Source organism: Convolutriloba macropyga, chromosome 5, assembly GCF_964194025.1.
Source record: "Convolutriloba macropyga chromosome 5, txConMacr16.3, whole genome shotgun sequence".
Lineage (NCBI taxonomy): Eukaryota > Metazoa > Xenacoelomorpha > Acoela > Convolutidae > Convolutriloba > Convolutriloba macropyga.
In genome coordinates, this window is record NC_134472.1 from 6,311,210 (window position 1) to 6,336,560 (window position 25,351).

General features: G+C 35.5%; 3 protein-coding genes across 4 annotated transcripts in view; 1 reads left to right on the top strand and 2 right to left on the bottom strand.

Moving 5' to 3' along the window:
* LOC142339695 (uncharacterized) overlaps positions 1-25,351 on the top strand; it is a 424,533-nt gene that overhangs the window by 268,097 nt on the left and 131,085 nt on the right. The window lies entirely within an intron of this gene.
* Positions 1-25,351, bottom strand: part of LOC142339090 (transmembrane protein 17B-like) — a 330,316-nt gene that overhangs the window by 9,379 nt on the left and 295,586 nt on the right. The window contains exon 2 of the mRNA XM_075388806.1: positions 1,917-2,052. Coding sequence (XP_075244921.1) covers positions 1,917-1,959 — 43 coding nt within the window. The 5' untranslated portion in view covers positions 1,960-2,052. The remainder of the gene's footprint in view (positions 1-1,916; positions 2,053-25,351) is intronic.
* Positions 13,932-25,351, bottom strand: part of LOC142339091 (ADP-ribosylation factor-like protein 8B) — a 281,448-nt gene continuing 270,028 nt past the window's right edge. For both annotated transcript variants that reach the window (XM_075388808.1, XM_075388807.1), the window contains exons 3-4: positions 19,999-20,184; positions 13,932-14,721 (exon numbers count right to left, since the gene is read on the bottom strand). In XM_075388808.1, the coding sequence (XP_075244923.1) occupies positions 14,530-14,721; positions 19,999-20,184 (378 nt within the window). In that variant the 3' untranslated portion in view covers positions 13,932-14,529. The remainder of the gene's footprint in view (positions 14,722-19,998; positions 20,185-25,351) is intronic.

The following is a 25,351-nucleotide window of genomic DNA, read 5'->3' on the forward strand; positions in this document are numbered from 1 at the left end:
CCAAATTTTCCAAAGTTATTTTAACTACAGTAAAATAAGTGTACAAATTGTTGGATAGAAGGTTGAAAAACATCAATGGGCATATAAATGTTCATATTTTAGGGAGGCAAGCTTAACTTGAATCCTGGTTATCTTAAATGAAAAACATAGCTGGCAGATTGCCAGAAAATAGCCGCAATAGATTCGTAGATCGGCCGTCTAAAAAAAACAGTAAAGACAGACCAAAAAAAAATCGTCTTTTGATTGAAGGCTAATCTGTTATATTTTGATTAAAAATCTGTATAATTTATTGCTGCCTCTATTAGCTGATCTCAAATAACCTTCATTTAGAGTGACACGCACCCATTTGACCTTATCTCTTTGAATTAAAGTAAATAAAAGTCAATTTCAAAGTGAGGAAGTCATTTTTGAGAGTGAGGTAAGTCAAGTGTGACCAAAAATTTAATCACGCGCATGAAAAAAAAACTCGCTCCACTAAGAGCGAAAAATGACGTCACACATGCAATTCAGTTGAAATTGCATGAACGAATGAACAAAAAGTGGCTGTGACGTCATATGGTCGTAACAAAAATCATGACGACGAAATAAAAAAACATAGCAGGACAAGTCCTGACGTACAATTCAAAGAATTTTCATTGACTAAACAGGAAAACTAGACCTAGAATGGTTTATGAGTGAATTCAGAAAACCATTTTTAAAAAAATGAGAAAAAAAATAAGAAAAAAACAGAAAATCAATATCAAAATGCCGCATGTGAACAGAAAAACCCCCAGCGAGAAATGAAAATTTAATTCAAATAAAAAACTAGGCCTAGAATGAGCTGTGAATGGATTGGGAAAACCATTTAGAAAAAAATCCAATCCAAAAAATCGAAAAAACAGTTAAAATCAGAGTGAAATTGCCGCATGTGAACAAAAAACCACTACCGAGAAACCGAATTTTTGTTCAAACACCGTTTTCTCACTCTACTTTAAAATTAGAGCGAAAAAAATTCACGCCGCAAAACCACTCGCTTTTTCGCTCCATTTCCTGTTTCGGCGTGACCAAAATCACTACTCCAATTTGACTTCAAAAATCATGAAAATGTGTGGTGTGAACAGATCTTAAAAAAAGACAGCGCCCCAATACAATTCAAATTCTTTGAATTGTAAAAAAAACCAAGAGAAGGCCAATAATAGCCCCAGCTATCGCTGTGCGGCTATTAAAAACAAAGTTCTTACCGTACCACTCTGCGTGCCGATAACAATTTATCGTTGGCTAACAATTTATTCTTCAATTTGTAAAATCGGCCGACTGAACTCGATGTTAACAGTCGAGCATCATCCTGCCTTCAATCAGGTGTTGAATTGAAAAAGTAAACTGTCAAAAACCATTTTTTAAGGCAAACTGCTGTTTTCGATGAGCATAATCAAAACTCCGATGTCCACTTATATTGATTTCTATGTTAATCTACTCATAAATGCCAATTTCACAGGTTTTAGAAAAAAAATAAAGTTTTTGTAATAAAAAATTACATTGAATGTACTAACGTAGAACAGCCAGTTAAAAATTTGCCAGTTTACATCACACGTGAAATCCAAATCAATTTGATCATGCATTCATCAAAGCAAGCAATCATTTGCATTGTGCTTTAAGCAGATTTGAGATCAAGTTTAACACATTTTGCATCTGACTCAACTTACTGAAAACTTTATCTGGAATTTCTTATTAGTTGATCGGACAATTTTCCACCAATCAATGTAAGAAATAAAAGAAGGAGTCAAAGTTATGCTGATCAAAAATGACTTAAACAAGAAGTTTATTATCAATGTATCTTGACCTCTTGCTTTTTGCAACGGGTGTATGCCGAACACCAGATATAAGTTAGTCCCCTCTAATTTTGTTATCTTAAATGAAAATAAACATGATCGACATACCTCGGACTCCTGAAGAAGCTACTCTAGTTGTCTGTCTTTGCATTTCGTCTCGGCTCTCTATCTGTTATATTAAAAAGCCGTTTCCAATGTTCTGGTATTGTGCAAATGTATCACGACGCAAGCATTCAGAGAGTCTGAAATGAGCCAGCAAGTGATATTAGGCAGTGCTATTAAGTTTCATTTTGTCAGAAAATGACGAAGCGCCGTGGAAGCTTCTTTCAATTAAACAAAAAACAATAATTGTACTTTCCTTCTTGACATAACCTATATTTATACACGCCTTCCAACAATCAAATAAAATTCTCGGGGTATACGAGTTGCTGGAATCAGAAGCACTCAAAAAGCTTTACAGCTGCCCTTCGTGTTGTCATCCCCTTGATGTCCTAAATTACAACAATGAATCTCTCCATAGAAGAAGGACCACTCCACTGACTCGTTAATTCATAGAGCATAAGATCACTGATTTTCGTAGCTTCAAATTTATAGTAGTTTAAGCCGAGTGGAACCACTAATAACGATTGTCATCGAAAAGGCTCTTTTTTAACACATACAAGACTGAAATTCGTCATCTCGCTAGTGATTAGCTAGGGAATACAAATTTGATTAATGTACCGAGCTGTGTCACGCGCATCCGCAACCACTGCCCTATTTTATACTCGAAAGACAAGTTCACTTTTAACCCGGATTTACGCTAGAGCAGTGCGGAATTTTAAAAAAATGATATGCTCCCAAATAACGACAGACATCAATACCAGATGTAACATTTCTCCAAAAAAATTTGCGGAGCCGATTACAGAAAGAAGCATACTTAAGAAAAATGAAACATCAAAATAGTTTTGGCTTTGTAGATTACAAAATAACATTTTTCAACGAATTTCAGTCTTGAACAAATTATATAGCTAAAAACAGAGCCCTGCTTCAGAGTTTGCTATTGTATACAACCATTTTTTGTGAACACTATTTTAGTTAATGTACACAAAAAAGATATTCAGATATATAAGGAAACACGAATATTCAGCTAAAAATTCCTCGCAGACCTTTTACTGATAGTACAGAAACAAAATTTATTCTGAAGAAATGCATGCTTAGAAAAATTTGAATTTGAAATTGTTTTTCAAAAAATCATAATTTAACAATTCAGCAACTAAAGAACTAAATTGGACATAGTTTGTCATAGTTGCAACCGGTGACAACTTCATGTTCTCAATGTCGTTTATTTAAACGAAAGAATTAAATTTATTTATTTCGTTTCTTAATTCCTTTATTCTTTTCAAAAAACATGGCAACAGATGAAAAATATATACCGACTAATGTCGGAAGAATTGCTCTCGAAGGACAGGCGACGCAATTTAATTCAAGGGAATTGCTCTCAAATGACATGTAAGCTGTTAAACTAGCTGGGGCTTAGGGATGCTAGCATTGCGGAGGCGGGGTGGGGGAAGTGGCGTTGAGGGGTCAGATGTTGGGGGTTGTTGCAAGGGGTGGGGTTGATGACTGAAGGAGGGGTTAAATTTTTCATATTAAGAACCACCCTTCACACCAAGAAATTCTCCCCTCAAAACAGCCGTGCTGAATAGCACATTGAGAATAATAAGGCTCTAAAAGAGCTGCTCAGCCACTTGATGCCCTCCGGGCATTACCTGTTGATACCGTTTTTGAGGACAAAAAATTAAAAAGACGAAAAAAATTGACCAAGCAAAAAAGGAAAATGTGATTGCTTCAAACTTCGTGGGAGACCAATTGAACATAGCTGGATAACCCAAAACGGGCTGTTAAAAAAGTGTCAGAGGCAAAAATTTTCATGTTTAAGAGAATTCAGCCCTACAGAAGCACTGGAAACTAAATACTTCAATACCGACCAAGCTCCTACAACTCTTACACATTCGGCGGATGAATCGGTTAAAAATTTAAAGAGAAAATCTAAAAATTTTCAAGAGAAAATTTTTTATTTCGGAAACGTTGATAACCAGTTGTTGATCAGTGCGCTAAATAATATCTACAAGTAGGTACACAAAAGAAAACAATTTAACTGTTAGGCAAAAATGCAAAAAATGTGCAAAAAATAGCAAATAGATGTTGATAATTGTTCTCTAGTAAAAAAAAAAATTGAAAACTAATTTTACAACTTTTCTTAACTCGGAAACGGTGATAAATTTTGCGACAAAATTTTTGTGCATTGAGAGTTACAGTTTATAAAGTAACGTGGACAGGATGAGAAAAATTTTCACCATTTGGTGTGAGAAAATAGACTTTTCACTCAAGATTTCACTTTTGTTGGAGAGGCACCAAATTGTTCGAATTAGCTGGGCTACTGTGGTTAGTTGGCTGGCTCCCTCCTTCAATTTAAATGAGTCAAGCTAGTCTGAGTGGAGGTGCGCAAACTTTATCAGAAATTTCTGTTTTCTGCGTTCATTTCCAGACGAGTACGGTGCACAACTATTTTTTTTGCTTAAAATGGCGTTTTTTCAAAAAATCATTGAACCGCCCAACAAAACTGTTCGTCGACTGTTGAGTTATTGAGATCATCGTAAAAAAAACAACTTATAAACGATAACAACTTATAAATTTCAGATGTTTTTTCAATTGAAGCACTTTTAAAACTTTAGATAGATTAAATAAATGGAAAACTGCTGCTTGCGCGCCTGAACTATCTTAAAATACTAATTCAAATTTTGCTTTCGAAAAACCTGTTATACGAAACATCTGCCATTCCAGGGCTTCAAAAGATGGTAAGAGTTCCTTGCAGATCACTTCTGAACTGATCCGCAGAAGTATGTTAGCACCCCACCATTTTCACGAACTAAAAATTCAAATTCTGAAACCAATAATACCATAACTTAAAACTTACTCACATTTTGAAAACAATTTTTATTTAATTCATCTTCTACACTAGTCCTCTTGTCTACCTATGAAATTCAAATAAAACGCAATCTTCACTCACCAAAAATCCCAACGTAAAGTTGATAAATTAGATCAAAGTTCCATAGCAATAAGATCAGTTGTCATTAGATTATAAGTTATTCGAATCTCTTCTTTTTCTAATGTTTAAAACAAGCGCAAATTTAGCTATAGTTAAACAAACCTGAAAACATATCATATCTTATAGCAGCTTCGTTTTTATTGTGCAACTTGGATGGAGTTCATCAACTTTAAATTTGGATTTTTGGTGAGAATGTTGCGTTTTATCTGAATTTCATAGGTAGACGAGAGGACTAGTGTAGAGGATCAATTGTCAAAATTGTTTTCAAAATGTGATTTTAAGTATCGCATAAAAACACGAACAGGACTACAATTGCTAACATAGCTGGCAGATTGCCAGAAAAAAGCCGCAAAAATTTCATAGACCAGCAAGTCCTGACGTACAATTCAAAGAATTTTCATTGACTTAACAAACAAATAGACCTAGAACGGACAATGAGTGATTTGGGAAAACCATTTCTAAAAAAATCAGCCGGAAAAAAAACAGAAAAAAACTGAAAATCAATATCAAAATGCTGCTAGGGAGAACACAAAACCACTAGTGAGATATGTAATTTTGATTCTAGCAAAAAAATAGGTCCAGCATGAGCTGTGAATGGATTGGGAAAACTATTTAGAAAAAAATCCGATCCAAAAAATCGAAAAAACAGTAAAAATTAGAGTGAAATTGCCGCATGTGAACAAAAAACCACTACCGAGAAACCGAATTTTTGTTCAAACACCGTTTTTTCACTCTACTTTAAAATTAGAGCGAAAAAAAATTCACGCCGCAAAAGCACTCGCTTTTTCGTTCCATTTCCTGTTTCGGCGTGACCAAAATCACCACTCCAAATTGACTTCAAAAATCATGAAAATGTGTGAACAGATCTTAAAAAAAAGACAGCGCCCCAATACAATTCAAATTCTTTGAATTGTAAAAACATAGCAGGACAGGTCCTGAAATAAATTCAAAGAATTGAATGAAAAACTCAGACGTACTCTACCTGACCAGCAAATCAATTGAACAATGCCAGCCAGAAAACAAAATCATCTCAAAAAATTGAGAAACTAATAGAATCAAAACTAAACAAAAATATACTCATTTCTAAAACTCCTGAAGCTTTGCTAAAACTCACTGCTAAAGCATTGCTAAAATATACTCATTGCTAAAACTCACTGCTAAAGCTCCTAAGGCAAAATTTTTTCGCTTTAAAAATACGTATTTCAAAAATAGGTTCGAAACCAATTTTTGTTTCTGAAATCGGTCCATTATTATATCTGCAAGACCTGAAAAACATTCATTGGCCCTTCAAGATCGATTAACTCGAAAATGAACGAAAAATTTTTAAAAAATCAATTGCAAACTATAAGGAAATGTTGCTAAAAATCGTGATAAAAATATCTTCAGAATCATTTCTGTGTCTCTAGAAGCTATCCAGTAACCCAATTCCAAGCTTTAAAAAAACTCATTGGCTCATAGAACGATGGGCGATAATTTTTACAAAAAATTTCAAACTTCAAAAATAGAAATTTGTTCTATTAAAATGTTGAAAGCCATTCAATTATCCCATAGCAAATATTTAATAACATACTATCAAACCCTGGATGAGGTTACCTGTCTACTGAGGCAATAAAAAAATAAAAGACAAATACTTTGAAAAAACTTGAAAAGAAATTGCAAATTTAAAAAAATTTTCTAGAAGTCGAAATGTTAAATCGTTGAAAACAAATCCATTAAAACTAAAAACCATGCAGTAACTTTTTATCAGAACGTGGAATATGTTTTCTCGCACTTGAAAATGGACGAATATCAAAAACTGACAAAAACTTGAGGCCTTAAAAAAATTGCAATTTTATCAAAAATTGCAATTTTTTGATAAAATTGCAATTTTATCAGTTTCCAGCTCCTGGACCCTGAAGCTGGAAACTGAAAAATTGACGAAAATTTTCAAAAACCTGAAAAAAAATGCGAATTTTGTCAACAAAAAAGCTAAAATTTGTGATATTCAATAGTTGAAACTCAATCCATGGCAACTAAAAACTTTTCAATATCTTATTATCCCACCCCTGATGCGGTTTTCTGGCCCCAGGGACTCAATTAACTTTAATAATGACAAAAAATGTCAAAACAAATGAAAAAAATTGCAAGTTTTGTCGAAACATGCTAAAATTCATGATAGCAAAAACATTTAAAAAATTCCATTACCACTAGAAACTATGCAGTATTCTATCATCAAACCCTTTATCAAACCCTAGAGGATGTTTCTTGACACCTAGGGCTATAAAAAAAACGAAAAAAGACAAAGTTTTAAAACCTGGAAAAAATTGCAAAAATTAGTATCATTTTGCGTGTTTGTAGTACCAAAACATATAGCTCATAAAATGGTCATAACAGGCAATTTTGCCTCGGAAAAGGCCTTCATCATTTTAAAAACTTCAACCAAAGACTAATCAAAACAAACATAACCGACTAAACGTCGGACGAATTGCTCTTAAACGACTAGTGGGAGCTTTAATCAATTGCAGCCTGCTTCAGTCGGGGGGGGGGGGGGAGCTTAAATGGGACTAAAAAGTTCTACAGTGGGCTTCAAATAACCACATTAGAGGTTAACATACACCACTATTAAGATTTAAAGTAAAAAATGACAACAGTTTCGGCGCACTTTTCATTTGACTTTTAGTATTAAACTGCCCCCAATTGAGTTCAGCTGCTTGAAATTGTGATTGAGAGAGAATTTTAGATCACGCGAAATGCAAAAAGTCAAGGGCGTAGAAGTCACTCGAAAAGTCAAAACTCAAGCGAAAATTTTGCATAAAAAAGACACACACATTTACAATAATTGCTATGAACTACGCTCAAGAGCAATTAAAAAACCACAAAAAACATAAAAAATTGCACCATTTTGAGCCCAAAAACTCTTAAAAATGACCTTTTATCCTTAAATTAAGGTCATCCCAGCAGCTGCACCACTATAAGCACTTGAAGGACTACTAAAGCCCACTTTGGGCCTCTAATGAAACTTAATGCCCGCTGGGCTTTACCTGTTTATCCCGTTTTGAAAGATCAAAGTAATTGAAAAATGTGTGAACACATCTTAAAAAAACACAGCGCACCAATACAATTCAAATTCTTTGAATTGTAAAAAACCAAGAGAAGGCCAATAATAGCCCCAGCTATCGCTGTGCGGCTATTAAAAAACTTCCATTCTTGGTGAGCAAGTAAATAACCAAAACTTACCTAGCAAAATGCTTAGAAAAAAATCACTTTTCATCCATGTGACTAAATTTAAGACTTCAGGCACATTTTTAGCCTTTCGACAATTATTCGAAAGATAAGTTCAGTTAAGTGCTTTGAGTTAAATTCATCTTTGCAGGTGGCGAAAGTATCTTGGCGGAGAATAATATCTAAAGATGATTACAGACTAAATCTGCCTTTTTGGACTAGAAGGCATTCTACCCGACCGTACAGGTCCACGCTTCAACTTTCGGTGAAAACTGAAATAGTTAAAAGGTTCAGAGTTTACTTTAGACATGTATCATAGAAATTACAATTCGCAACATTCAATATACATAGACTTTTAAACGGAGGAGAGAAAGAAAGAGAGCACGAGAAAGAGAAAGCATATCATGTCGATGTACGTGAGAGAATATCAATGGTCAAAGTTAGTCAGTCCTACGCTTGAATTTGTTCAACAATCGGGGGTGAAAGGAAGATCAATCATGGTTAGCAAAGCCAATTCAAGATGAACTATTCAAGCGACATAGACGTGACAACGTAATTCAACGATTGCTATATCGCTACAGTTGCAGGTATCTCATTGTTGTTTGCTCGATGTCAAAATTAGCCGAACTGTGTTGTGAAACCGTACTAGATGACAAATTTAAAATGTAGAGGACAGCAACGGAAATTAAAGCGGTTACTGATGTCAACAATATTCCAGCTTATATGTTCGTTGATTAGTTTTTTAGGCTGCATAGCCCCCCCTTACCCAAACTTATTGGAACCACATTATTTGCAAAATGATAGTCCCACGTGCCATTTTAGGACGCAATGTGCTACATATGACAATTTGCACCTGGGGTGTTGTACACTGGAGAGCGGGGAGTTCTTTAACCGAACATATCCAAAAAAGTCTGAAAATTGAAAGGCAAATTTAGATCCGGTTGAAAATTTGTTCAGATCAGTTTACTTTTTCGGCTAATTTTGCGTCGGCCAGTTTTTCTTTTTCTGATGTCATAGGTCATCAATAAGATACAGTTGACTGAGTGTACGTGTATGGGTGCAAAAGTGCACCATAAACATACCTATCCTGTTGGTACTAGTCAGTTTAGGTAGTGGATTTAATAGTAGAATACACATCTGTTTATTGACCAACTAATTACCAAAAGGATGTGTTACGAACTAGTCAACAACACAATAACACAATTTCATTCAACAAACCAATTTTTGTTTCTGAAATCGGTCCATTATTATATCTGCAAGACCTGAAAAACATTCATTGGCCCTTCAAGATCGATTAACTCGAAAATGAACGAAAAATTTTTAAAAAATCAATTGCAAACTATAAGGAAATGTTGCTAAAAATCGTGATAAAAATATCTTCAGAATCATTTCTGTGTCTCTAGAAGCTATCCAGTAACCCAATTCCAAGCTTTAAAAAAACTCATTGGCTCATAGAACGATGGGCGATAATTTTTAGAAAAAATTTCAAACTTCAAAAATAGAAATTTGTTCTATTAAAATGTTGAAAGCCATTCAATTATCCCATAGCAAATATTTAATAACATACTATCAAACCCTGGATGAGGTTACCTGTCTACTGAGGCAATAAAAAAATAAAAGACAAATACTTTGAAAAAACTTGAAAAGAAATTGCAAATTTAAAAAAATTTTCTAGAAGTCGAAATGTTAAATCGTTGAAAACAAATCCATTAAAACTAAAAACCATGCAGTAACTTTTTATCAGAACGTGGAATATGTTTTCTCGCACTTGAAAATGGACGAATATCAAAAACTGACAAAAACTTGAGGCCTTAAAAAAATTGCAATTTTATCAAAAATTGCAATTTTTTGATAAAATTGCAATTTTATCAGTTTCCAGCTCCTGGACCCTGAAGCTGGAAACTGAAAAATTGACGAAAATTTTCAAAAACCTGAAAAAAAAAATGCGAATTTTGTCAACAAAAAAGCTAAAATTTGTGATATTCAATAGTTGAAACTCAATCCATGGCAACTAAAAACTTTTCAATATCTTATTATCCCACCCCTGATGCGGTTTTCTGGCCCCAGGGACTCAATTAACTTTAATAATGACAAAAAATGTCAAAACAAATGAAAAAAATTGCAAGTTTTGTCGAAACATGCTAAAATTCATGATAGCAAAAACATTTAAAAAATTCCATTACCACTAGAAACTATGCAGTATTCTATCATCAAACCCTTTATCAAACCCTAGAGGATGTTTCTTGACACCTAGGGCTATAAAAAAAACGAAAAAAGACAAAGTTTTAAAACCTGGAAAAAATTGCAAAAATTAGTATCATTTTGCGTGTTTGTAGTACCAAAACATATAGCTCATAAAATGGTCATAACAGGCAATTTTGCCTCGGAAAAGGCCTTCATCATTTTAAAAACTTCAACCAAAGACTAATCAAAACAAACATAACCGACTAAACGTCGGACGAATTGCTCTTAAACGACTAGTGGGAGCTTTAATCAATTGCAGCCTGCTTCAGTCGGGGGGGGGGGGAGCTTAAATGGGACTAAAAAGTTCTACAGTGGGCTTCAAATAACCACATTAGAGGTTAACATACACCACTATTAAGATTTAAAGTAAAAAATGACAACAGTTTCGGCGCACTTTTCATTTGACTTTTAGTATTAAACTGCCCCCAATTGAGTTCAGCTGCTTGAAATTGTGATTGAGAGAGAATTTTAGATCACGCGAAATGCAAAAAGTCAAGGGCGTAGAAGTCACTCGAAAAGTCAAAACTCAAGCGAAAATTTTGCATAAAAAAGACACACACATTTACAATAATTGCTATGAACTACGCTCAAGAGCAATTAAAAAACCACAAAAAACATAAAAAATTGCACCATTTTGAGCCCAAAAACTCTTAAAAATGACCTTTTATCCTTAAATTAAGGCCATCCCAGCAGCTGCACCACTATAAGCACTTGAAGGACTACTAAAGCCCACTTTGGGCCTCTAATGAAACTTAATGCCCGCTGGGCTTTACCTGTTTATCCCGTTTTGAAAGATCAAAGTAATTGAAAAATGTGTGAACACATCTTAAAAAAACACAGCGCACCAATACAATTCAAATTCTTTGAATTGTAAAAAACCAAGAGAAGGCCAATAATAGCCCCAGCTATCGCTGTGCGGCTATTAAAAAACTTCCATTCTTGGTGAGCAAGTAAATAACCAAAACTTACCTAGCAAAATGCTTAGAAAAAAATCACTTTTCAACCATGTGACTAAATTTAAGACTTCAGGCACATTTTTAGCCTTTCGACAATTATTCGAAAGATAAGTTCAGTTAAGTGCTTTGAGTTAAATTCATCTTTGCAGGTGGCGAAAGTATCTTGGCGGAGAATAATATCTAAAGATGATTACAGACTAAATCTGCCTTTTTGGACTAGAAGGCATTCTACCCGACCGTACAGGTCCACGCTTCAACTTTCGGTGAAAACTGAAATAGTTAAAAGGTTCAGAGTTTACTTTAGACATGTATCATAGAAATTACAATTCGCAACATTCAATATACATAGACTTTTAAACGGAGGAGAGAAAGAAAGAGAGCACGAGAAAGAGAAAGCATATCATGTCGATGTACGTGAGAGAATATCAATGGTCAAAGTTAGTCAGTCCTACGCTTGAATTTGTTCAACAATCGGGGGTGAAAGGAAGATCAATCATGGTTAGCAAAGCCAATTCAAGATGAACTATTCAAGCGACATAGACGTGACAACGTAATTCAACGATTGCTATATCGCTACAGTTGCAGGTATCTCATTGTTGTTTGCTCGATGTCAAAATTAGCCGAACTGTGTTGTGAAACCGTACTAGATGACAAATTTAAAATGTAGAGGACAGCAACGGAAATTAAAGCGGTTACTGATGTCAACAATATTCCAGCTTATATGTTCGTTGATTAGTTTTTTAGGCTGCATAGCCCCCCCCCCCCCCCCCCTTACCCAAACTTATTGGAACCACATTATTTGCAAAATGATAGTCCCACGTGCCATTTTAGGACGCAATGTGCTACATATGACAATTTGCACCTGGGGTGTTGTACACTGGAGAGCGGGGAGTTCTTTAACCGAACATATCCAAAAAAGTCTGAAAATTGAAAGGCAAATTTAGATCCGGTTGAAAATTTGTTCAGATCAGTTTACTTTTTCGGCTAATTTTGCGTCGGCCAGTTTTTCTTTTTCTGATGTCATAGGTCATCAATAAGATACAGTTGACTGAGTGTACGTGTATGGGTGCAAAAGTGCACCATAAACATACCTATCCTGTTGGTACTAGTCAGTTTAGGTAGTGGATTTAATAGTAGAATACACATCTGTTTATTGACCAACTAATTACCAAAAGGATGTGTTACGAACTAGTCAACAACACAATAACACAATTTCATTCAACTCACGACCGCAAATTATTATTCACGTTTAACTTTACACTGCAATAGCCCGGAAACAATATTGTTATGATATAGTTTGAAAGGGGGTGGAGCTGCGCAGTTAAAAATTAGAAAAATAGATGATTATTTGCAAAATAACTGATCAATTCGATGAATAATTAATATTAAATTAACGCAACTTATATCACAGCGGTCAAAGAGGTTTTAGTCAGAATAGAACTTTTAACAAATAAATGGATATGCGGCAATGAGGATATCCAATTATATTCAATCAAAATCTGTTTCCTCTTACTCCTCTCAGCTCAGAAGAAAAACAGGAATTTCACATTTTTAGAACAACGGTACAGCTTCTTACCTACAATTTGTATACAACTGATACACACATTCAAAAATCAGTAAAAAATCATGAATTTAATACACCAATTTTTTCACATACGGACCCGTAACTCGAACCAAACCAGAAAAAAATCACAATTCGGGTTCAATTTGGGGCAAAACCCAATGGTGGTGGGCTATAATTGTGAACATACAAACCGTTATACCGAGTCGAAAAGGAAACAGTTCCAATCAAGAATTTTGATCAACAACTCAGAACATTTGATTCAGGTAATCTATGTGTGAACAAATTCATTTGAGCGGACATACCATAGAAAGTTAAATCGGGAACTTAATAAGGATGGTAGATAATCTAATATTTCACTCGAGCCGAAATATATCAAACTAAGTTTAGAACCAGGTTCAGATCTATAAATAGAACCAATTTAGTTGATCAAAGCAAAAAGACCAAAATTTGTCTTAGTAATAAATCTTTCATTAAATAGTTCAAACCAGTTTGGTTTAAATTGCTTTTTTATTGAACGGTGATGATAAATAAGTTCACGTTCAAAATCCTCCCTTGGTTCTGGTCTCTGGCATTCTAAACATCAAAATTGGATGGCGAATTTTTCATCGAAAACATATTTCATGAAGGGAAAATAGCTCCAAAACAACTGTTGCTCACCAACAATAGCTCCAAATTAAAACCCAACAATTATAAATAGTTTGATAGTTGGCGCAAATTTTCAATTAAATGAAATTATAAAAAAGTGATCACACAATTTTCGGCTCTTGCATTTTACCCTAAATGCTTCTTTCTCTTTTCAAAGACAAATTGATTTAGTCAAATTTTACACATTTATATTACACATTTAAGCGAAAATTATAGAAGGTTGGAGGGGTCAAAATCCCACCCCCCCCCCCCCCCCGTATTTACTCCATTCATATCTATTTTACGTCCATATTTTAGATTTTTGAGGGCTGTATTAGTTTGTCATTATAGTTGGACATCTTCATACCATGCAGGGAACTCCTGGACATAAACATTACGCATGTAAAATAACACGACCTAATATAATTTCATAATCGAAAACGGGATCAGGTGGTTTTTGTGGACAAATGTCTTCATCGCGACCTAAAACCAATAAACACGCTAAGCTCTGGGCAAACAAGGTTGTTTTGGAGCAATTAAATGTAGTGTACTGGGCAATTAAAAATAGAACAGAAAAACTATATGAGCACCTTTGATCAATTATAATCTATTTACTAACTAGCTAGCTATAACTGTGCTAACTAACGGATTCAAAGCATATCTTCTGAACTAATAAAGAAGCCAGCATCAATCTAACTATTCACAAAAAACATGAATGTTAAACGTTCTAAGCTCCATCAGAACCCATTTTTTCGGAATCAAGCAAAACAGGAAAAAAATTGTCAGATATTCAAGATTTAAAAAAAAACACCAATAATTAGCATATTGCTCGATTTGGTACACGGCATCAGTCAATTTGGCATTTTCCAAAGCCAAGTCATATTCTGCTAAAAATTAGTTGAAATCAAAGTCGAATTGTGTCTTCAAACGTTGCCCGTCGATGTGTGATCAAAAATTTGCAGGTATGAATTTCATTATTGTCAAGAGCCAGAAGCGGATTTTAGTCACCTCCAATTGAACTGCATTTAAACTTTCCAAATTTGTTCACTTGTTCTTGGAATGGGCAATTAGCCAGTTGAGCGTGATGTCGATATTGATCTTGTCTTTGCATGAGATAGAGTAGCAGGCCACTTCCCTATCTGAGATGGAATTCAGCTCGAACCTCTCCACCAGCTGTTCCTGGGAAAGGGCCTCTGGGAGATCTTTCTTGTTGCCCAACACTAGTAGCGGTATACCCTGAACACAATCGCTAGTCATAAACATGAAACAAGCATCCCAAAACACCGCGCGATACTTTCACCTTTACAAATTAAACTTTCGGATCTATTCCGTTCCCCACGTGTCCCCCTCAATTACAAATAATGTGTTCATAGCATGTTAGAATGGGAAAATTTGCACGTGCACCTGGTGGGGGTACAAGTTATGTTCCCATTAATCTGGGGGCCCAAACAGAATAGATTCAAACTCTCCACCAGGAAACATTGTCAAATTCTAAAGAATCCAATCTGGCATGTTTTAAACAATGAGCTGATTTTAAATATTTATCAAAACCATTGTTTTGCGGCTTCAATCCTAATTGCTAAACCTACACGGCAGATTGCTGGAAAATAGCGTCCATTGATTCCCAGAAACCCGATTGAGATTGAAAGAACAGAAAAAATGAAATTTGATTTTAGTACAAAATTGTTTGAAAAGCGAACTATTTTCATGTGATTCCGTAGATAGACGGTCGTGTTTCTTAATGAGGGGAACCCGCTAGGTAAGAACAAAGTTTACCTATCTGGTATCTAAAATTGGGCTTTATGGTTTTATCCAGTTTCTACGCTTGATTCGGTTTTTATGACTGAGATCATTTTAGCTGGCTTGGATCACCAACTGCTGTTAAAAAGCGGTTTCAGCACGATGAGAGATGAAAAAAATAGTCTAGAGAAGTCAACAGGATCTCAGCAAAATTCTGAACAGAATGAGACTTACGATAGAGCCAAACAAATTTTTATTCGAGGAAGTAAAAAAAATAACATGTCAGAATTAAAATCAAAAAGAAAATATTTAGCTAAAGACCAGACCATAAACTGTTTTACAGCAACAGCACATCCTGTATACGCAAAAACAAACAAAAAGTCTCAAAACAATTAAACTTTTAAAAGTTCAGAATCACTAAAAAAACCTCAAAACTACATACCAAAATCCTTAGCCAGAGCATATCGTTAAAATTTAGAAGTAAAAAAAGTTTCAACAGTTCTAATGGCTGACACATGAATATAGTACAACGAATGAGGGCAAGATTCACAAATTCACTTCGAAAACAAACGTTATCTCAGTCGACAAAATCCTTAGCTAAAAAATGGAGCATATAAATTAAACAAATCAACACCGCACTAGAAGGCCCGCAATAACATTTATTTTTAATACTAAGCGATAAGACCACAAAAAAACAACAGCCAAGTACCTAAGGATCAAACTATATTTTTTAAGAGTCTGAAGATGATGCTTTGAACAAGAGCGACTAATTAGATTTACTTATTACTCATTAGCAACTGATTGACGAAACCCGGCATCAATGAGACTTAACGATAAAACTATAAAAAAATCCTACTTTGCGAATGTGAGACCTGTCATTAATCAGATTAAAAGATAAGACAGCAATAAGTTCTACAATACTAGGAAAAATGATAACTTCACAAAACGTGTTAGAAAACGAAAAGTAATTAAGCCACAAAAAAATAGCTATAAAAATAGAAACGATTGCATCGATTAAAATGATCTCTATTAGCAACCAATGAGACCTGTCTCTACTAATATTAAATTATAACAAAAAGCAGAACAAATAAACGCAAAACTAAATACTAAGTACAAAAAGTGTCAGTCATGAAAAGACCATCAAAAGTCAAACCTTCCAGCAATTTAATGATTAATTTCTTAAACCTACTAACACCGGATGAATTGTTCTCGGACGGCAGGCAGGTGGCAATTTAATTTAGGGGTGTTGGCTAGGAACTTTTTTATGGGAGCAAAAATTCCGACCTCATGTTGGTTCAAACTCTCGACCTCAAGAATAGCAGTCTGACATTTTAGTCACTAAGCCACAACGGCTCTGATCCTCAGTCGCTCACAACCAATTGTGTTAGCAACAGCAGTTAGAGCAATTGAGATCATTCAAAATGAAGAACTAAAGTGCGAAAAAATCACTCAAGAAGTCAAAGAAGGCATGTTTACAAAGACACGCATGTTTACAAACAACCGATTGCCCTCAAACAACCTGCAGCAAGTGGCTTTTTCAGTAGCTCGCTACATTTTAGGGAAGCCAGGTTCAGCTTAATGCAAGGGTTGTGCGGTGAGCGCGGTGGAGGGGGGTTAACGTGGGGAGGGTCGATTGCGCTGGGTCACGAGGTGATGAAGGGGTGGGGTGCAGTGCGATTGAATGGGGTAGAAGGGGATTTACCTCTAACTGACGTAAAAAAGCCAAAAAATGAACAGCTCTTAAAAAAGACAGCACATCAATACAATCCAAAAATTTGAACCATAAATAAACAGGGCCGCTATAACAGCCGAAAGAGATGATGTCGGCTCTTAAAAACGAAAAGTTTTAGTTGACTAAAATGTGCAAATCAATTTTTTCCATTAACTTATTACCAAATAATTTCTTTGCCTCTTTCAATTTTTAAAATCTAACAAGAAGGCTCAGCGAACATACTTTAAAGGCCAACCTTCCAGAAAGTGAATGCTAAATTTTTTCAATTAGTTATGGATTTTTTTTTAAAAAATCAAAATACTTTTCAAGACAGAAAAATAGACAAGAACAAAAGAACTAAGGTTCCGTTCTATCCTAGAGCATAGCTCTCTAATGTTGACACGCAAAGTACAGCAAACACTTGACAAAATACTCACAAAATACTCAAAAAGAACTTGAAAATTTGAAAAACTACACATAATTTGACCTATACTAAACAAACCGAGTAACGTCAAAAAATGCTCTCGAATTACAGGCAGGGTGTAAACTTCTTTATGGGTGCAAAAACATCAGACAAAGGTAGGGTTCGAATCCCGAATTCGATTCCTTACCCTCGACAAAAGCATTAACAACTCGGCTATCAGGGCTTTGTCATCGTTTCTCTAACAATCGGTGCATGAAAGAAGAGGTGCATGAAAGAGTCCTTGAGAAGTCGAAGATTACTTTAGAAGAAAAGCGCAAAAACGGTTAAGCAAAAAAGATTTGCATAAAAAACACGTTTACAATAATTGCTTCTCATTCGAGATCAATTAATAACCACGCACCTCTACTATAATACTCTCACTTATACTCTCCTCGTTTCAAAGCTGGCATTCGAAACATTCGAGATCAATTAATAACCACGCACTTCTACTATAATATTCTCACTTATACTCTCCTCGTTTCAAAGCTGGCATTCGAAACATTTGAGATCAATTAATAACCACGCACTTATACTATAATATTCTCACTTATACTCTCCTCGTTTCAAAGCTGGCATTCGAAACATTCGAGATCAATTAATAACCACGCACTTCTACTATAATAATCTCACTTATACTCTCCTCGTTTCAAAGCTGGCATTCGAGATCAATTACTAACCACGCACTTCTACTATAATATTCTCACTTATACTCTCCTCGTTTCAAAGCTGGCATTCGAAACATTCGAGATCAATTAATAACCACGCACTTCTATTATAATATTCTCACTTATACTCTCCTCGTTTCAAAGCTGGCATTCGAAACATTCGAGATCAATTAATAACCACGCACTTCTACTATAATATTCTCACTTATACTCTCCTCGTTTCAAAGCTGGCATTCGAAACATTCGAGATCAATTAATAACCACGCACTGCTACTATAATATTCTCACTTATACTCTCCTCGTTTCAAAGCTGGCATTCGAGATCAATTACTAACCACACACTTCTACTATAATATTCTCACTTATACTCTCCTCGTTTCAAAGCTGGCATTCGAGATCAATTAATAACCACGCACTTCTACTATAATATTCTCACTTATACTCTCCTCGTTTCAAAGCTGGCATTCGAAACATTCGAGATCAATTAATAACCACGCACTTCTATTATAATATTCTCACTTATACTCTCCTCGTTTCAAAGCTGGCATTCGAAACATTCGAGATCAATTAATAACCACGCACTTCTACTATAATATTCTCACTTATACTCTCCTCGTTTCAAAGCTGGCATTCGAAACAAAGCAGCATAAATTCTACAAAAATTAGTCGAAAAAAAAACAATCTAAACTCTTTACAACAAAAATAGACTAGAAAAATGTTGGATAAGTTAGATTGTAGATAAGATATGTCAATTTTTAGATCCCTAATTAATTTAATCTTTTCTGGTTAATATCAATTTAAGAGTCCACTTAAACTGCTTCTCACGAATACGTCATTTTTAGCTCTCTGGTGGGCTCAAATTTCTTCGCCAGAAAGACGCATTTAACGCCCCGTTTAACTGGTTTTCAAGCGATGTCAGCAAATACTTGAATGATTTATGAATCAAGACTACAGAATAGTAAAGATGACTCGACACAAAACGTACGGAAAAATTTCATCAGATCAAAAAAGAGCACTTTCGTATGGTGTAAATAATTTTCAAACCAATATTTTTTTTCAATAAATTTTGTGGTTGTAGGCAAACGAGTAAGGCATTCCAATTTTTTAATGATAATCAAACCATTTTCAATTCTGCTGTATTTATTGCTTTTCGTCAATTTATCAAAACAAGCTGAAGCATAAAGGCGTAAATTAACATAACATAAAGAACGTAAATTAAGCCGATTATTTTCTCTGGAAATTTATGCGGACCAATTTCTCCGATGAAAATACAAGAATAGTATTATCAGCATATTCAGCTACTTGGCAACTTTCTTGATCTGCTCGGTAGATCCTTATGTAGAGGCCGGAAAGGGTTGAACTCAAGTCTGTACCTTCAAGAACCCCTCAAGGATCAACCCAACGGAATAATATTGTCAGCAATTAGCTGTTGCGCTTTTTTAAATTTTGAAAGTTTAAAACCGTTGCTACCACACTCTTGTCCTTATCAATTCAATATCTAAGCTCATTCATAGTTTCGTACCCGACCACCGGAGTCCTCGGCAGAAGCCTTAACCACTCGGCTACCAGACCCTTGTGATTTACAATGCTACAATCCCTTTTATGGTAGATACAAACTGTTCTTCCGGTGTGAGAGCAATTGCGATAAAGAAATCAAAGAATGTTCTAAAAGAAAAGCGCAAAACAGGTCACGCGAAATTTTGGCATAAAAGACACAGCACAGCACGTTTACAATAAATGCTTCAAACTTCGTTCGATAGCAACTAATAATGAGTCAACTCATTTAGACGGGAAAACGTTCAGACAAAAATTGCATTTCAAACGATCGGCAGGACTATAATTCCTAATCTTATTTGAGAGCAATTTATAATTGGTTATTCTTTTAGCCCATTGGGTGTTATAATCATGGGGTAAAATGTCGTGCAATCACTTACCTGTAACTGTGGCTTCTCCAGCAATGCTTGCAACTCAGTCTTGCTATTCTCCAATTTCTCACCATCAGCTGCATCTACCATGTACACAATGCAGTTAACTCCTCTGCAATACCTCTCCCACATATTTCTGAACCTCGGCTGCCCTCCAATGTCCCACACCTTGATCACCACGTTACCTTTCGACACCTGAACAAAAAAATAGTTACGTTCATTCTCTTTCTCAACGTTTTTAACCTGAAGAGAACACTCTTACCAACACGGATATCAAGCTACCATCAAATTTTAATCAAGCCGCCATGAAAACCCGCTCTGAAGTACGCCCTGAAATAAGCTCTGTAATTTCATGGATCAAGCAAAAAAACTAGACCTCGATAGGACTACAAATGGACTTGGCCGCACACGCAAGAGCAATTTTCGTAAACGGGTGGCGCTAATGGGCGCGCAGCTGAGTATTGTGAAACACACATGTAAAAGAAGGAAATTTCGACTGTTGCTCGATTCTCAACGTTGAACAAAATCTTTATTTCTAACCAAATAACAAAAATTACGGGATTCAACTTGTTTAATTTAAATAGCTTGGAGGGAAGGATCCGTTTTCTTCCAGCAAAAAGCACCTGGGCCTGACGCACGTTCCATATAGATGCCTGAGGTCCTGCAAAAAAGATCATGACCCGACGGAAAGACAGGCCATCACCTGTTTACGCCTTTTCAGTAGTATGACTGCTCAATTGGGTTGCCTGTGAGATAATTTGCGGATTGAATTGGGCTAACAGAAAAACTTTCGATGCAGTTTATAGCCAGCACCACTCTGCATTCATGAACAGTATCACTCGGACCGAATGAAAATTTAGGTATTTCACGGCCTTAGGCTCCACCGCTGCTCCCATAAGACGTTGTGTTATTCATCCAACTTTGTACACAACACTGCTCATTGACAATGTGGGAAAATTAGATCAAGTAATCACCACCATAAACTTTTTTCAAAAATTCACAATTAGCTATTCGTATTTAGGTGTTCTATCAGGATTAATAATTGCAGGGGCTGTGGTATTGATGCTAAGATCTTCATTGGAAAGTCATAGCTTTGAAAAATACAAAAACAAGTCCAGCCGCGTTCAACCCATCTGCCAATAAATGCTGCAATTTCAATTAGCAATTGCCCGTAAGTATAAATTTAGGCGAATGCAAAGTAAGCCGATAGGCAAGCAAGCCGACAGAAAAGCAAGCCGAAAGTTATGTAATAGTTATGTAATCTATCAGAAATAATACATTGTCAGCCGTTACAATCAATACTGCGCGTAGTATTATAGTGCATAATGTATTCCAATGCACCAAAGAAACAAAAATGCGTTAATTTTTAGACATCTAGTGGGTACGGGCCTCAGCAGACCGCTGTCCATGGCCATGTCTCTCATCCGCTGTGGGATGTAATCCAGAAATAGCGTGCCGGTTATAACGGCGCAGCAAAGCGCGCCCACCTGCCCGCCAGGGGCAACTTAAAATACGGGTATCCGAAAATTTTTCGGCTTACTTGACCTCATTTTCAAAATTCGGCTTGCCTGCCTATCGGCTTGCTTGACCGCCACCATAAATTTACATCCGAATCTAAATCAGACGTTAATTGAGAATCAATTATCACAAAATGAACACCCTTAAACATTTTTTTCAGCTCTGCTTTGTTTTTACACCTCGCACCCCAAGCAGTTGCAAAAAATCTCCAAAATCTCATCAACTTAGCCATAATCGGATGTAAACGGTGAGTCATGACTGTGTTTTTAGAACACAGTCATTTTGTCAGTGATCCGAAGACTACTCATTCTCAGAAACCTAATTTTTGAATGCTTAGGCTCGCTTGAGCTAGTATTTACATATGTCCATATAGCGAAATAAGGTACTAATAGGGGCACCGAATAGATACTAGCTTCTGATTAGATGACGAAGTACTATCTATCCGCGCCATTTATTCTTCTATTGTAGGCGAATATTCATTTTTGGTTGATCTACGTAGAAACTTCCTCTATGTAATAAGATCTTTCATTTGAATAAATATTCTAGTACCACTTATCAGGCTTCCAGACGCGTCTGTGGATAAGCAACTAGGTTTTATAATCTTTTCAAGCAGACTTTTCGAATTTATAAGCCTGCGTTTTCCGACAAAGGCAATTTTGTTCTCAGTAGAACATGAGTCATGTGTTCCAGGATATCGTTCAATTTCATATTTGCTCCAAAAAATGGACTTGATGTCGACAAACGCATAGCAATCTATGTCGGATAACTTTGCAAGCAGCTCGTTTACAGGAGAACCCATTAGGTATCAATGTAGAACACAGCTTGAAACATTTCCTAAGACTGATTTCGGACTTTATTCTATATTGGAGGTTCCCGCCAACTCTTCGCATGTGAAGTTTCTTTAAAAAGTAATATTGTGAGGTCTTTTGAAAAACCTGTAAATAATCTGTATATTTCGCTTCTCATAATTTTTGCATAGCATTTCTAAGTAAAAAACATACCCGGCAGATTGCCGGAAAATAGCCGCCGTTGATTCCAATAAGCATGATTGGATTGAAAGAATAGATATTGAAAAAAAAAAGATTTTTGTACAAAAACATTTTTTAAGTCCGATTTATTTTGATGGCATTTCGTAGTTGAACATACTTCTGTTTCTTAGAGAGGGACTACAGGCGGTACTATCAATACCAATATGCATTAGAGATGGTAACTAAGACTTATAACGACGTTCAAATAGCGGGCATCTAAAATTGGGCTTTATGGGTTTATCCCGTTTCTATTTCTGACTTCAATTTTTATACTGACTCTGTTCATTTTGAATTGCTTTGCTGAGCAACTGATGATCAAAATCACTTTTAGCAGAATGAGAGAAAAGAGAAACTAGCCGAGAGAAGTCACAAAGATTTCACGCATAATGTTGAAAAAGCGGCAAAATGAGGTAAAGCGAAGCATTTTTTGTTCGACGAAGTGAAAAAAAAATAGCCGGAAGAATTCCGGAAACAACTCGAAGTGGAAATCCACTTAAATCCCATCCAACTACTCATCAGACAAAACGTGCCTCCAATAATTTACGCTTATCTTGAAATAAAACCATAAAACAAAGTAAAAAAATCAAATCTAATAAAATATGATTAAAAATCTGATCAAATTCTGTCATAAATTGATACCAGAAAAAATTATCTCTGCCACAATTACTTAATCAATACATCTAGTAAACACTAAAATCACTTATGAGATTTTTTAAAAATAATTGAAGCCAAATCATGAAAAAATAAGCTCTTACAAACAACTTTGACTAAAAAACTGGAAAAAGTTAACATTTTTTAATATTACAAAAGCACATATATCTAAACAAAAATTCTTTTCAGCCAATAGGGTACCCAGATGCTCGCAAAATAATAGGCAAGTCATAATAGGTTAAGAAACTTGTCTAAAAACAGAAAAAAACCGAAAAACTGCAAAAAATTAAGAAAATTAGTTCCAATTTTCGACATTTTTCGTCATATTTCTCAACAAAAAATGCTTCATATCCACAAAACTGTAACCACGTGTTAACTAAAAATTGCTCAAGTAATAGGGGTATCTTTAATACCCATTTGAGGCAGTAAAACAATAGTAAAAAAATTCTTAAAAATTAGCTCAAAAATCAGCAAAATACATGAAAAACATCCGAATTAGCATAAAATTCATATAGATTTTCAGAAACCTTCAAACCACTACCAAACCCAGCCTAAAAAAGGCAAATCATAACCAAACCTCTCAAACAAAAAAAAATGAGAAAAAAACTGCTTTTGAAAAAAAATTCTGCTCGCTTACAGAATTTTTTTCACACCTCAATTTCTCGCTCTCTATAAAACAGAGATATGAACAAAAACCACGCTCTTTTCGCTCCGCTCTTCGTTTTGTTCAGCAACAAAATCACTCAAATTTTTTCACGTGTTTCATTTCCCGCTTCAAAATTCACTCCAATAAAATTGATTAAAAGAAGGACTTCTCCAATACTCCTCTTCGAGTCGTAAAAATAGGAGCGCTATAATAGCCGGCTGAGAAGATGAGGGCGGCTATTAATAACGAACTGTTCGCGCTTGCAGAACGCTTCTCTCGCATTCGCTCTCGGATTGTCTCTCGAGTAGTTCGCTTTTGTCAAACTTGTAAAAGATGTCGAAGATGTTTCCCAAGGATTTAGGCGATGCTCCATTGAAGACTGATTGATCGGTAGCAGCTCATATCAGAACGCTCATCACCTTTAAAGTTTGTAATTGCCGTCTTCGTAATCCAGACACAAAACTTTGAATAGATCTCAAAACCTAGTTGCTTATCCACGGACGCGTCTGGAAGCCTGATGTTGTACTTGATATTTAATTAAATGAACTATGATCTGGCTCATGAAGTTAATACACAGAGGAAGCAACCGTACACGTAGATCAAGCAAAAACAAATATTGGCGAACGCTAGAAGAACAAGGAGTGTCGATAGACACAACTTCGTCATCCAATCAGAAATTAGTATCCATTCGGTGCCCCTTATTAGTACCTTCATTCCCTAAATGGACATATGTAAATATTGGTGTCCCGTTTTTTCACCCCTATTTATCTAACCCCCAATCATTTAACCCCGATTTTTTCACCCCTCCATTATTTAACCCCTCTATCATTTCACCCCGATTTTAATCTTTTGTAAAATAAAGACTATTTAATTAGCCTCGCGGGCCATGGCCATGCCTTAGCGGCCCGTGGGACTTGATATGAAACTATCACAACCGAACATGGGATTAAATTATCTTGTTAATTATGACAAAATATGCCTTTAATGTCGACTCCTAATTGGCGGGATGAAATGATAGAGGGGTTAAAAGATACAGGGTTAAAATATACGGGGTTAAATGAATCGGGGTGTAAAGAAGTAGAACCGTAAATATTAGTTCAAGAGAACCTAAGCACTCAAAAATAGGGTTTCAGATAATGAATAGTCTTCTGATCAAACTTACAAAATGACTTCTAAAAATGACATGACTAACCATTTACATCCGATTGGCTAAGTTAATGCGATTTTTGCAACTGCTTGGTGTGTGAGCACGGTGGAAAAATGTTAGTGGGGATTATTTTGTGATAATGAAATCTGAATTAACGTGTGATCCAAATTCGGGATAAATTTAGAATTATGGCCAATTTTCCTATTGAAAACGCATAGTTTTCAAAATTATAACTTTCCAATGAAGATCCTACCACCAGTACCACAGCCCTTGCAATTCTTCAATCTCAGAACACCTAAATACGAATAGCTAATTGTGCACAATGTTGAAAAAAAAGTTTATGGCGGTGATTACTTAATCCAATTTTCCCAC